The sequence below is a fragment of the Pectinophora gossypiella genome, chromosome 15 (assembly GCF_024362695.1).
Source record: "Pectinophora gossypiella chromosome 15, ilPecGoss1.1, whole genome shotgun sequence".
Classification (NCBI taxonomy): domain Eukaryota; kingdom Metazoa; phylum Arthropoda; class Insecta; order Lepidoptera; family Gelechiidae; genus Pectinophora; species Pectinophora gossypiella.
In genome coordinates this window covers 5,288,451-5,301,827 of record NC_065418.1, presented here as the reverse complement: position 1 = coordinate 5,301,827, position 13,377 = coordinate 5,288,451, and the positions used below count along the sequence as shown (strand labels likewise).

General features: G+C 34.6%; 4 protein-coding genes across 5 annotated transcripts in view; 2 read left to right on the top strand and 2 right to left on the bottom strand.

Annotated features, from left to right (window-relative positions):
- LOC126373057 (40S ribosomal protein S19a) overlaps positions 1–5,247 on the bottom strand; it is a 53,589-nt gene extending 48,342 nt beyond the window's left edge. The window contains exons 1-4 of one of the 2 annotated variants that reach the window (XM_050019018.1): positions 5,120–5,235; positions 4,624–4,694; positions 4,026–4,235; positions 442–618 (exon numbers count right to left, since the gene is read on the bottom strand). In XM_050019018.1, coding sequence (XP_049874975.1) covers positions 442–618; positions 4,026–4,235; positions 4,624–4,694 — 458 coding nt within the window. In that variant the 5' untranslated portion in view covers positions 5,120–5,235. Of the gene's footprint in view, positions 1–409; positions 619–4,025; positions 4,236–4,623; positions 4,695–5,119 lie in introns of those variants that run through there. The other variant, XM_050019016.1, reaches the window with a different exon arrangement.
- A 149-nt stretch (positions 5,248–5,396) lies between these two features.
- LOC126373236 (protein lin-52 homolog) lies at positions 5,397–6,966 on the top strand. The gene is made up of 4 exons (XM_050019299.1): positions 5,397–5,509; positions 5,667–5,771; positions 6,029–6,127; positions 6,569–6,966. The coding sequence occupies exons 1-4, from the start codon at positions 5,476–5,478 to the stop codon at positions 6,706–6,708; spliced, it is 378 nt and encodes a 125-aa protein (XP_049875256.1). The 5' UTR covers positions 5,397–5,475; the 3' UTR covers positions 6,709–6,966.
- LOC126373449 (probable cytochrome P450 301a1, mitochondrial) lies at positions 6,967–10,876 on the bottom strand. The gene is made up of 10 exons (XM_050019608.1): positions 10,498–10,876; positions 10,134–10,371; positions 9,743–9,936; positions 9,362–9,560; positions 8,881–8,951; positions 8,701–8,801; positions 8,382–8,548; positions 8,238–8,303; positions 7,961–8,174; positions 6,967–7,683 (listed from the first exon to the last, which is right to left on the bottom strand). The coding sequence occupies exons 1-10, from the start codon at positions 10,874–10,876 to the stop codon at positions 7,573–7,575; spliced, it is 1,740 nt and encodes a 579-aa protein (XP_049875565.1). The 3' UTR covers positions 6,967–7,572.
- A 409-nt stretch (positions 10,877–11,285) lies between these two features.
- LOC126373218 (probable N-acetyltransferase san) lies at positions 11,286–13,238 on the top strand. The gene is made up of 3 exons (XM_050019273.1): positions 11,286–11,397; positions 11,542–11,865; positions 12,102–13,238. Exons 1-3 carry the CDS (start codon positions 11,390–11,392, stop codon positions 12,298–12,300), a joined length of 531 nt encoding a protein of 176 aa, XP_049875230.1. The 5' UTR covers positions 11,286–11,389; the 3' UTR covers positions 12,301–13,238.
- Positions 13,239–13,377: the final 139 nt, after the last annotated feature.

Below are 13,377 nucleotides of genomic sequence, written 5' to 3'. Positions count from 1 at the left end.
CCCCGCATGATTTTTGCGCGATCAGTCCCGCACGTAAATCGAGCGGGATTGCGTATCGGCAAACGCCGCGTGTTGTTCGGCGCGCGGAAGCTCTTTACTAACAATTGTACCTACAAGCGTGGAAGTAGAGAGAGCGTTTTCTGCAGCTAGCTTTCTGACATGTAAAGTTAGGAGTCGTTTGGCAGACTTTCACTTTCTTTGACTTTCAACATCATGCAGGGTCTCGCAAATACCGCGGGACCGAGTACCCTTAGTCCCGCAAATACCGGGATTGAAATTTTGGTGCGGGATTGCATTCCCTAAACCATCCCAATAAACATTTTGATGAAAATCAATGATCATTTGCATTTGTTTGAGATTTTAAAAAAATTGGTGTGGTTTACAGGGTAATAACAATAAAACTATGGAATTTACTTATTTTTTTATTAGCCGTAAAATTACAGAACGATGACCTGTTGCCTGGCGGCCTGCTTGGCCTTTAGGCGGACCTGAGCGGCGATTCTGTCGAGGTCACGCCTGCCCTGCACGGTGAGAATGCGGCCACCATCCTGGACCTTCTCGACGAGCTTCAGGGCTTCCAAAGCCTGTAGCGACTTGCGGGCGATGCTGCCAGACGACCTGAAAAATAAATATTGTTCAATTCAATTCTTGAGTTAATCACTTTTGTGTGATCAATCACAATTGGGTAGTTTCCTAGGTCAAAGATAAATTATGAAATTCTGATTACAAAATAAAGATAGATCTAAAGGTGACAAGATCATTTTCTTTTTTCTATTTAACTTATTCATGAATTTTAATAATGAAAAATGTAATAAGTGCGACATGTTTTTCGATGACGTCACAGGTTGCTTTTCCATACAAATTCCATAGTAATTTCGTGTTTTGACGTTTAGTAAAAAGGAACTGATTTGATTAGTTGGAAACCACCCTATTCTGCTAGTATCACATAATGACAGAAATATTGCAATGGATCAGCAATTGCCAAAGATACATCTATCAAACCAAATAGAAATATGAACATTATTTGCAAGAAAATCTAAGGCTCAGATAGACATGAAATAGCTTGCTTACTTAGTGGCTTGCTCCTAACTGTATAGGTACTTTACTATGGTATATGCATTACCAAGCTAGGTAGTAGTAATAAATCAACAGCTGTGCAACTTAAGACCACATATTAAAATACACAGTTAAAGAGGAAGTAATAACTATCTAAAGCCTAAGGTTCCCATTTATAGGTATAAAATTGTGCAACTTTTATAACTGTGGATTATGGCCACATTATGTGCTTTTTCTCTTTTCAAAATTCTGTCCTTTTCATTGTTATTCAAGAAAAGTGAAATAATGGAACTGAAGTAACAGTGTAATGAAGTGAGAGAGGAGTCTGGGTAGCTCTGTATAAGAATAAACTCACTCTCCTTTTGAGAGTGTGTTTCCTTGCAATCCCAAATTCCACTTCAGTAATATGTTGCATGATCCAGATCACAAGTGTACAATTAAGAACAAAAGAGTAATGATCTGAATTTACCAGTTAATTGATGTATTAATAAATCATGCTATCTCGACAGGGCTTAAGGTAAGATTAAAATTATGAAACACATCTCTTTAATGATGAGCTTTATAAATTGGACTTGGACAATCACAAAAAAAACTTTTTTTGCCACTTTTGGTATTCTCTTACTATTTTAGCTTTATCAGAAAATTTTCTCATCTCTAATGGCTCTAATAATAAAATTAAAAGCAAAATTTTGAAAAATATTTTATTTTGGGGATATCCTTCAACTGTTTAGTTTTGGCTTGGATTTAGCATGGTCAATATCGACGGGGAAGAAGCAAATACTCCTATCTTACACAGACCTAACTTTACAGGAGGAGGAAAAAACTGAATAACTTTTTTGTTAATAATTATAGCGCGACGTCATGTTCTGAAGGTAGTTTTGTTATTTCAAGAGACATTTTTTTAAACTAATATTAATTTTGTATATATAGAGGAATTAAAGTTAATGTAAGTTAGAGCCTATTGGTTTCTGTGTTGGGTCGAAAGTTTTGACGTTAGACGGTTTTTCCACTTGCAATTAATCCTTCAAATTCCTATTGTTTGACTTATTTCTCTTTGTAAACTATTCACTGTAGCTTCAAAAACCTATTAATAATTAAAAAAAACAATAACTATAAAACTAACGTAAATTATACATGATTTTGTAAGATAGGATCTATTGCTTTGAATGAATTTCAAATTATGTTCAAGTTAGGAGATATTATAAAGCAATGCCGCAACATTTAACTAGTAAATATTTAACTGTAAACTATTATAAAGCATGCAATATAATAACAAATAATCGTATTTTAAAAAAAAATACTGAAACGACAGCTTTTTTAAAGAAAGTGCTACGCTTAGCATTTTTAATGAAAATAAACTTTGATCTTAAACAAGGTTTCACAAATTATTTATTGATCATGATAAAGTAGGCACCTTCGTTTTCTAATTGGCATTTAAAAAAAAATATCAATATAGTACGAATTATATATTCATTAAGTCAATAATCAACTGAGATCAACAAGTAGGTACTTATTAAAATCATTATCAATAGCCCGGTCAATAAAGGGGTTGTAGAGTATGTGGGAGGAATCCTATGATTTTTCTTCAGGAATGTGTTCCGGAACACATTCCTGAATGTGTCCTTATTTATGGAGTTAACATAGTAAAAATTCCCACGTTTACATGGTGTCATTTCCGTAACTTAATGTTTACCAAACCATACAAAAATATAAAATATCGATATTTTTGTATGGTATTGGTCGTTCGATTTACTTCTCACTTTTTATTCTAAATTCCTCTCCAAAATTAAAACTGTGGGAATTTTTTTGACAAAAAGATAATTATAAATAACCCAGTTATCCAATATCAAATAATTAACTTGTCAAACAATTTTTATTATTTTTATTAGTCTTTAAAAAAAATGTTTTGTGTTGCGGAATGGGTGTAGGTCAGAGATACCAATTTTGAGTTTTTCGCTAATATCTCAAAAACGATGCGTCCTAGAGAAAATAACTTTATATTAATTTAAAGAACATTAAATTGTCTACAAATTTGTTAATATAATATTTTTTTGATATTTCGCCCGTTTTCGAGCTACACGCTTAGGAAAAAAATAATTTAATATTAAAAAATTGTCAGTGATCGAATCACCCCAAAAAGTAGATCTTGGGTCCATCATCTCTTATTTTTGAAACAAAGACACATTTCGTGCCATGCCCATTGCCCATCATCATCCATCGACCTCCATCATCTTCCATTAAACAAAAAGACTCATGCTTCTGAAGATAGGAGCTATTATCGATTAAAACATGAGATAGGAGTTATTTATTTCTGTAGAAAGGAGATATTTTTATAAAAACTATTGCAACATATAAAATCTTTATTTTAAGAGCTATTTCTATTCATCGAAAATCACCCTAAAAGTAGGAAATATACAACGGAGATCTTGCCAGCCAACGTAAAATTAAATTTCGCAACGAACTACATCAAAAAGTCGATTTGCCTAAAAATGTAAGATAGGAGTATTTGCTTCTTCCCCGTCGATATGCCAGTCTCAATTAAAGTAATTTATTATCATAGGCGCACCCAGGGCCTAATAATTATGTGCATACGGCGAATTACTGACAATAGGTATTTGACTAAAATTATATTTTTAAAATTTTTATTTACTTTCTCCCCTCATAGTTCCTACTTGCCTTCGGCCAAAGTTGCACACATTGGTTTATTCTTTGTCTCCATAGTTACATTAGTATAACTAACTTGAAGTTATTCACAGGTCCAGCATTTTAATTATTACGTCTATATTAAAGTAGGCATCACACTTCTAACAGTTTTAGCCATTTGAAGTAGTAAATAAACTAAACAAATCGCATAACTCATGAATGTTAATATAATTAATTAAATAAATTATGAGGTAGGTGGTATAATATTTACGTCCTACCCTGCATCTAGCAGGATAGGGGATGATAAAAGGCAATGTAATAATCACCTGCAGAAGTGTGAGGGAGTGACACCGTTGCGTTTACGGCCACCGAAGATCTTGGTGACGGTCTTGACTCCAACTGGGGAGCGGATGTAGATGTGACGGAGGACAGCAGCACAGCGTACGTAGAACCAATCAGGATCATAAGGAGCCAGCTCCTTGAAACGAGCGGTCTTCACCAGGTCCATGTGTTCAGGTACCTTGACTTTGCCGGTCCTAAAATTAACAGTGGAATATAGTTATCAGTGTTTAATAATATTACTGAATATACAGGTGTTTTTATTTAGAGAACTAGTCCATAATCTATTTTCGTATATTCACTAAACTCTCTACTGAACACTTCACTCAACCCACTATCAGGAAAAGATATCTTTGATGCATAACTTGTACCACTGTTTGGCAGCATAGTGCACTAAGGTTTTATAATTAATAGCAAGACTTTTCAGACTATATACCTACTTGAAAACCTGGTTGGCAAATTAATAAATGACCCTAATCAAGCAGTCAGTACTGAAAAAGGTCCATAACCAATTAAAATTATTTCTAGAGAAATTTAATAAGAAAACACTAATTGTTGTTGAATATGTGGTCAAGGAATACTTACTTCTTCAAGTGAGCGGCGAGGGCCTTGACGACCTTGTCTTGTTCGACATCCTTGAGTGTGACGGAACGCATCTGAAATTTTTGTAATTATTTTTTTGAAATACTATAACATCTAACTTACATTCCACAAATTCTGCGTCTTTATGAACAGCGTTTAGTTTATTTGCTATAAAATCATGTAGTGGTAAGGCATAGATGAGAGTACAGAAACTAGATTTCTGGTCAACTCTTCAAAGTTAGGTTATGTTAACTCGCCGCAATGATCTGTTAACAAACCACTGTAGCAATATTTTCAAGTGAATGTATATAATATATAACATTGCATAGCGAATATAACACCTGGGACCTCCATAACTGAGTAAGAATTTCACTATTTTACGAATTATCACATATAAAACCGAACATGTCACTTCAGCTTCACACTTTATCAATTGATTTGTTTCGTACTTTTGCTAGTTTCAAAGTGAACCCAAGTAACAAAATTTGATTTGTTTTACCTTTTACACTAGAAATCACAAATATTTCACTAGATTCAATGATTACACTAGGAAATAAACTAGAAAAACCATGTGGTTCACGCACGACACCTACCTTGCCTTGTGTTGGCAACCGGAAGAAAGAGAAAGAAAAAGGAACGCAGTGCTGCCATTATCATTCGATTTTTTCACCATAGACAACTATTGAACTGGTTCACTGAACTGAATCACAGAGTTGAGTTGTTGGTTGGTTTGTCCTACAGACGTCCGAAAGAGCTTTTCAGTAGTGGTGGTGTGAAGACAACATAAATTTGAAAAAAAAAAACGCATAAGTTTTTGGTCACGCTTCTGTCTGTTGTGTTGTCAAAAATTGGAAAATGGCCGCGAAACAAAATTCTATTGATCAAGAAGGTAATAAATTTAGAATTTCGCGTAAATACTAAATACCAGTGTCTATTGTTGATGATTCACGTGTACTAGATTTCAATAAATACTTAACATAAAGTAAATGTGAGAAAAAACATCTAGCGTTGACTTAATCTGTTAAGAAATTGGTTTGTTGTTGTAGGGCAGCAAGCTACGTCTGATGATATTCCGCTGACATCCTTGGAAGAAAGTCTTCTCAGTTTAGAGAAACTTGATCGTGCCTCTCCAGAGCTATGGCCTGAACAAAGTAAGCTCAAATTCTATTTCGTAATATCGTAACCTTAAAATTGAAGATCTTTGTACAAAATACGTTTTCAAAAAATCGCGGGACTTACGTTCTATTCCTCATGTTGTCATTACGTCGTCCATTAAATTATTGCATTTTGTTTTGGCATTTCGGTTAACCGTTTCTATTTTTAAACTTATCATTTGAAATGGGTGATGGAAATAGTAGTTATCAGAACTCTGATGATGGTTCAAGGTGTTCAAATGATTCCTACGCAGTTCCAGGAGTATCGGAGTTCGCACCCCAGCACAATGCGAACCAATCACCGCCGTCGTGGAACAGAGGACTTACAAAAGAGGACATCAGTTATATGCAACGTGAGTACCACAGTTATTATCATATGTGAAGTTTCCTTTAGTGTCTAATCATATCTGTAGGGATTGTCTGGCATATAATATCAACAACAAAACCAATAATATAATAATATGGTTATGTTTATAGTAATGACTGAACAAACAATACCTACTACTTTTGGAAATAACATTCTCATAAAAAAATAAACTGCATTATTATACTTGTAAAAAAGAAAACTTGTAGTCAAATTATTTAATTAATTCTCACTAGTTTGACAATTGAAGAGAAAAATAATTCACTAGTTCGACGATCGAACTAATTAATCGAACTAGTGAGAACAAAGGGAATAGATAGTCTTAATTTGCCAATTATGACATACAAATATTTTATCTATACAGTGCCAAAGTCTAAACAGAATTTTATAATTTGAGTACACATAATAATAATAATATCTTTTGTTGCAGGACTAGGACTACTATCAACAAGTGGATTAATAATGGAAGTGAAGAAACTCCATGACCTTGCATACCAACTAGGACTTGAAGAAGCTAAAGAAATGACTAGGGGCAAATACCTGAACATATTCTCAAGAAGGCAACGGTAGAGATTTGCTCAATATCTCAAGAAGGCAATGCAAAATTTCATTTTAGGTCTTACCTTGGACCTTAAGTTGAATTTCAAAAATGTTGATTATGAGAGCAGAATTAAACTTGGAATTCTAGGAATTAGGGAACATTTAGCAAGTTAGATGGTTTAGTACCTATAATTGGTAAAATAAAAGCCATTGTTATTTTTCAACATTTATTTAAATTTAGTTTGTAAAATGTATTACAATAAAAACATTCAGTAAAATGTCTTTTAAGTGAAATTTTAATTTCTCAACCTATGTTCCAGTATATTGACTGTATACATTTTTACACTACGTAGTGTGGTGGAGTATTCTAAGTGAAATTTTAATTTCTCAACCTATGTTTCAGTATATTGACAGTATACATTTTTACACTACATAGTGTGACTACATAGTGTGGTGGAGTATTATCCATACCCCCTTCAGTTAATTGAGGAGATGCCTGTGCCCAACAGTGTGAAGTATATAGGCTGTGTTTATACACTTACTTGGTTTTACTTATCAAACGCGGTTTCGAACATTAGAACTATTATATAAATTATAATTTGTATATCATTATGGCTCTGACTCCTGCAAACACCTATTTCCGCCGAAGTGGTAAGGAACGGATGATAAACAGACGCTTATTTTAATATGATGAACGAGTGAATAACACGGGCTAATCAAATGAGCATCTTGCTGATATGCAACTGACGTCTACTGTCAACTTAATTCTGTCGATTACCCGTCCCTTTCCCATTCGGCGGATAAGAATGACAGGTATAACTAGAAATTACATGATGTTTGCTGGAAACAGACCCAATGTTCTAATAGTTACCTAAATAAAACCAGTGTACTAATTTACATTCTGTCAATGAACCTTATTTTCAACTGCTTGTTTGGTTTTACTATGAAGGTCCTTGTAGGCTGGATGTCCCCATAGTGGTATTCAAGCTTAAATCTTTGTAATGTCTGGTAAAACAAATATATCATTAATTCAAAAATAAGTTCTTACAGACTTGAGAAGAAAGTCAATACATACACAAAATCACACACACTAATTATTTCTGAGGGAACCGTATCTAGTAGTCCAAGATCATTTAATTACACCCGTCTATCGTAATATACTCGTCTAGCGTAACAAGCATATTGGCATATATATATATATCCCTAGACTGCGATTTATAATTTCATATTGCCCTACATGCGCGATCACTATGTAAAATCAAAATAAGTATGCATAACATACCTTAGTTAACAAAATAGTCATCAGGGTCTCAGCAATGTTCTGTCCTAGGCATCTCCTTACTCCAAACCCAAAGGGAATAGATGCGAAAGCGTGGTAATCCGAAGCGTCGGACGTCAACCATCTCTCTGGGCAGAACTTATTGGCGTCATCAAAGTTACTCTCTTTCAATGAAGCATCTTGAGTCGACATAATGATCAAGGTGTCGCGAGGTATGCTAAAATAAAAGCTATTTAAGTACCTTGTGAATACTAAATATAATTTTATATTTAATACTTACTTGTAACTATCTAATGTTATATTTTTCGGAAGGATTCTGGTCAACACTGGAATCGGAGGTGTTAATCTGAAACGAGGGAAAAAGAAACTCCTGTCATTAAGATATCTAACACTGAGTTTTTATGACTGACGATTTATCCCTTACCTCAAAGTCTCTTTTATGCAAGCTTGCAGATAAGGAGTTTCTTCTTTAACTTTCTCCATATTTTGAAAATACTTGTCTGTGAGTCTATCTATGTCCTGACTAAGTGTCTTTTGTACTTTCTGGTGCTTTGCCAAATAATAAAGCAAGAATGACATCGACGAAGTTATCTGTAAATGAAAAAAGGGTTCATCTAAAAAGTAGAATGCTTAAATTTGAAAACCAGTTATCTGTCTGCCACGATGCTCCAAACTTCATAATATACTATCCGTGTTTGGGACGACGCGCACTGAAACTTTTATAAACTAACCTTTCTACTCACCGTATTTACCCCAATCAAGAGCATATCCATTACAATTGTGGCTACGTTCTCTGGTGTCATTCTGTCATCACTGACTAACAAAGCATTGATCATGCTCAAATCTACTAAAAATTAAAATATATTAGTTCAAAAAGTTGGTTAACTACAAAAAGTAACATTTAATACAAGAATTGCACATACTCTTGATATCTTCACATTTGTCTGCATAAGTCAATTGTTGTTCTGACTCCATTACTTGTTTTCCGATCAAACTGGAAATTATATTGTATATTAAAAACTGTTTTATTAGAACAACTGTTATTTTTACTGTTTTGCAGGCTTGAATCACCTGATGTCCGAAAAAGTAAGACGATTCCGTGCTTCGGAAGGCACGCTAGGCCGTTAGTCCCGGGCTACTAGCCCAAACACCTCCACCAACCCGCAGTGGAGCAGCGTGGTGGAGTATGCTCCATACCCCCTCCGGTTGATTGAGGGGAGGCTTGTACCCAGCGGTGGGATGGGTATAGGCTGTTTATGTTTTATGTGTTTTATTAGAAAAGTAAAGAGGACTTATTAACGAGACAATAGGAGGTACTTTATGCCACTAACGCGCAGAAGTGTGTGTGTGACTGTAGTAGCTAGACTAACCCAGTAGAACTTAAGCAAAGTAGTATGTACTTACTTGTCTAAGCTATCACAGTTCTTAACGAGAGAGTTCCATGATGGTGTGGGTAAGAGCTTCCACATTTGTAAGCCTGACTCGCACTTTAGCAACGCCTCGGTGGATTTCTCGAGACTATGGTAAAGCCAGGACATGTCGCATTGGCTATATACTACGTCCGTAGACAGCATTGAAAACTTTTTTGAAAATATCAATAATCCTTAAAATAAGAAAATTATAGATTTGGTATTTGTATCTACAAGTTAACAGAGAACGTCGGATAAAAATCATTGATAAAAGAACAGGCATTGATAATTACACTAAAATCGAGTTTGGCAGAGTCGTGAGAATTTAAATGAATCTAAAAAAGCTATTACCTAAATTGAAGATACAAAAACTAACCCATGCAATCGAAAGTCCACTTGTGGATTTCTTTATACAAATCTTTGGTCAACTCATCATGATAATCCCTTGAATTGTACATCTTCTTCACGAAGTTTTCTGATATCTCATCTAAACCGTCCATATGCTTGGCTATGGCATTCTTTAGAGGCTCAGTAACTATGGCCCGATGACGATGCCAGTCTTCACCTTGCCTGTTAAAGAAAAGCTACTTTATTAACTTAGGCGGAGCAAATTTGCAGGTAGATTAACTACAGATTATGCGGGGTATTTACGTTATGCTGCAATGTGTACGCAAAAGCCGGTAAGTAAAACACGTTTATGAGAGTCTATGATTCTACTTGGCATAATACTGAATAATGGCTTTAAAAAGTTTACAAAAACGACTCACAAGTTATACAGTCCTCCCAAAATGGTATTTCTGTGTAGTTTTCTGTATTTATCTAGAGAGTCGAGTGCTGATCTAACTGGGCGGTCCCCTTCCATGGAAAACACCTTCTGAATATGTTCTGGGTGGTTGATTAGGACTATGTCCCCGCCTATGGGACTCACAAATCGGACGATAGGACCGTACTCGTCAAACAAACTGGATAGCAGTCTAGTAGGTTTTCTGTTACTTATATACGCTCCTGTAAAATATGCTTACAAAATATGAAGTAGGTAGGTAAGTAATTAATATTAGGTACCCGAGTTTGTATATTGTGACGATTTTTTATTTCCTGCATAATATAAATCAACAAAAATATTCGACTCACCGATGTTTAGTCCCAGCGTTAGGGCTCCTGCAGTGAGTTGTGTGCCTACTTCAGACAAATAGTATCGGGTTCTGGCCAAGAATTTCAAACTTGCTGGTCCCGGGACTTCATCGAAAGGTAAAACTACAGGCTCTCTTTTCGCTAACAACATGGGAACTACTCGTGTCGATGTGGTAGGAAATATTTCACCGGATATAGGCGCATTTGTTGGAGTAATTCCAACAGTCACAGGCTCTCGTTTTGAAGATTCTATACTGCTAGACTCTTGTGGCTTGACGGATATCTGAAGAATTTTATGTAGCCCATAAAAGTTTTTCTGTGAGCACCAGAATCCTTTGAAATGTGATAAAACATTGTTTCCTTTTATTATTTTAAACATTATTTCTTCTATTATCACGCCACAGAAATTAATAACAATTAACAATTTTACTTGACAATGACAGCGAATTGAAACAGAAGAATGAAAATTTATTTTGAATTTGGCGCTGGCGCCATATTATTTTATGAGTTTATGGTTTCTTCCTGTTTTGTATCCCCAATATTATGATTTTTAATTTTATAATTTTGTTATAACACAAGAATCATGATTCATGATTTTTTTAATGGATTTCCTCATAAGTTGATCGATAACTAAAATAATTTTGGTAGAAATCTTATTTTTGGGTGGGCCATACTGATTTGCATAATTCTAAGAATGGCATTGGATACATGGCTTTTGAGAAAAAATATATAAAAATATTTTTTTGGCTGGTAACATTGACTACATGATCTGTCAAAAAAATGAAAGAAAAGAAATCGAGCTATGGTAGATGGCGGGAGTGATCTCGTGTGATATAACTGTGTTAGATTTAGTTTTTAAATTTTTAGTGTTTATTATAAAATAGTTAATAAAATGACTAGGTAAGCAATGTGATTATCAACAAACAATAATTATCTATGTGTGCGCAACAGGCTTTTAGCAAAATGTGAATGCCAAATGAAGCATCCACTATTTCTTGAATATCCCACAGATTCGCGTTTATATGATCTCGATTACCTTTTCAGGGCTAAAATAGAACTGGGCGACGTGACACCGCATAATATAAAACAGCTGAAGAAGCTGAACACAGTCGTGTTCCCCGTATCTTATAATGACAAATTCTACAAGGACGTGCTAGAGGCTGGTGAATTGGCGAAGTTGGCTTACTACAATGATATCGTCGTGGGAGCAGTGTGCTGTAGGATAGACACGTCGGAAAACTCGCGGAGACTATATATAATGACGCTGGGTTGCCTCTACCCCTACAGAAGACTGGGCATAGGCAGCCTGATGGTGGAACATGTGCTCAAATATGTTGAACAGGACGGCAATTTCGACAGCATCTTCTTGTAAGTAATATAAACGGCAAATTGTACAAGTCTCCATAGTCAATCATTTGTATAAATAAACATATTTGTTGATTGAAATAGTCAATCATATTTTTATAGGTTATGTATATTGGTAGGTGATTCGGGCTATGTTATCAATACTAATACATTATCCTTGTGTGCGCAGCATTGGCGATGTTTATTATCCTTTCAAGTTCAATGTACTTGCTAGTCAACATTGTTTATTTGTATTTCAGACATGTCCAAGTGAATAATGAAGGTGCAATAGACTTTTACAAAAAGTTTGGCTTTGAGATTGTTGAGACAAAAGAGCATTATTATAAGAGAATAGAGCCGGCAGATGCTCATGTCCTACAGAAAACAATTAGGCAACCACCCGCTGAACCGCTAGTCAACGGGACTGTTCCACATGCAAAGACCAACGGACACGACTGAGAGCATTTCCTGGAACCCAACATTTTGTACTGGAATGAAGCCTCGAAGCGGTTGTTTATGTGAAACAAGCAAGTGATACAAAAGTAATATGTAAGAATCATAATCAAGTCACACAGTGTATACTAGAGCCATGGTTTACATTAAAATATTTGTAACAGATGGGTTATATCAATAAGTTGTGGTTGTGGACAATCAAGGCCATAGACACCTAGTACATACTAGAAATGACTGATACATTTCCAATTTCAAGTTTATCTCAAGTTTTGTACAGTTCATGTGCTCGAATGTTGTTGGTAGAAACATTTCTAAAGTGTGTGTCGAAGAATGGAGTGACAGTTGAGTTTAATAGCTTCAGATTTGTAACTACTCTACATAATTTTAACATGTATAAAGTAACTGCTCTAGGCATTCTTTTACTAAATTTGATGGTGTACTAAATTCTTTTTTACTGTAATTATAAGTAAGAATCTGAGATAGGTGTTACAAGTTTCCTGTTTGCTATTTACCATAACAACTGAATATGTTCAGAAGAGAATTCTGAAACAAGTGATTCCCCTCATTTCTCTCATGTTTATCAGTTAAGTGCAGCATTGGAACAAGAAAAGTAGTTATAAAATCATGTCAACTGGAAATACTGTATAAATCACTGAACTACATAATTACTTTTATCCACTGCTGATACCCTTCACTGTTTTTGTTTAGCTTTGTTGTTTTATTTCAAATTTTTGTTCTACATATTAATTTAACCTATAAATTTTTATTTCCAAAGGAATTCTGTAAGTAGTCATTGTATTCTATGTATTATAATATTGAAGGATAAAGATTGTTACCAAAAAGTCAATTCCTCCCTCAACAGTACTGTAATGTGTATTTGTTATGCATCATGTTCCCTACAATACAACTTAGCATTATAGTATAATAAACATGACTTAACATTACTGGATGTTTCATTTTCTCTATAACAATATTTAATACTGCTAGTCAAAAAGGAAATGTTTAGTTTCGAGTTCACTTAAATATAAATGTGCTGAACACTAAAATTATACTTCCATCTGTTTACCACATTTATTACAATAA

Coding starts and splice junctions, on each gene's coding strand:
- LOC126373218 (XM_050019273.1), top strand. Junction 11,866..12,101: donor AATTTCGACAGCATCTTCTT/GTAAGTAATATA, acceptor TTTGTATTTCAG/ACATGTCCAAGTGAATAATG.
- LOC126373236 (XM_050019299.1), top strand. CDS start 5,476: ATGGCCGCGAAACAAAATTCTATTGATCAAGAAG. Junction 5,510..5,666: donor AAATTCTATTGATCAAGAAG/GTAATAAATTTA, acceptor TTGTTGTTGTAG/GGCAGCAAGCTACGTCTGAT. Junction 5,772..6,028: donor AGAGCTATGGCCTGAACAAA/GTAAGCTCAAAT, acceptor ATTCCTACGCAG/TTCCAGGAGTATCGGAGTTC.
- LOC126373449 (XM_050019608.1), bottom strand. CDS start 10,876: ATGTTTAAAATAATAAAAGGAAACAATGTTTTATCACATTTCAAAGGA. Junction 8,802..8,880: donor CAAATGTGAAGATATCAAGA/GTATGTGCAATT, acceptor AATTTTTAGTAG/ATTTGAGCATGATCAATGCT. Junction 8,304..8,381: donor TGCATAAAAGAGACTTTGAG/GTAAGGGATAAA, acceptor CCCTCGTTTCAG/ATTAACACCTCCGATTCCAG.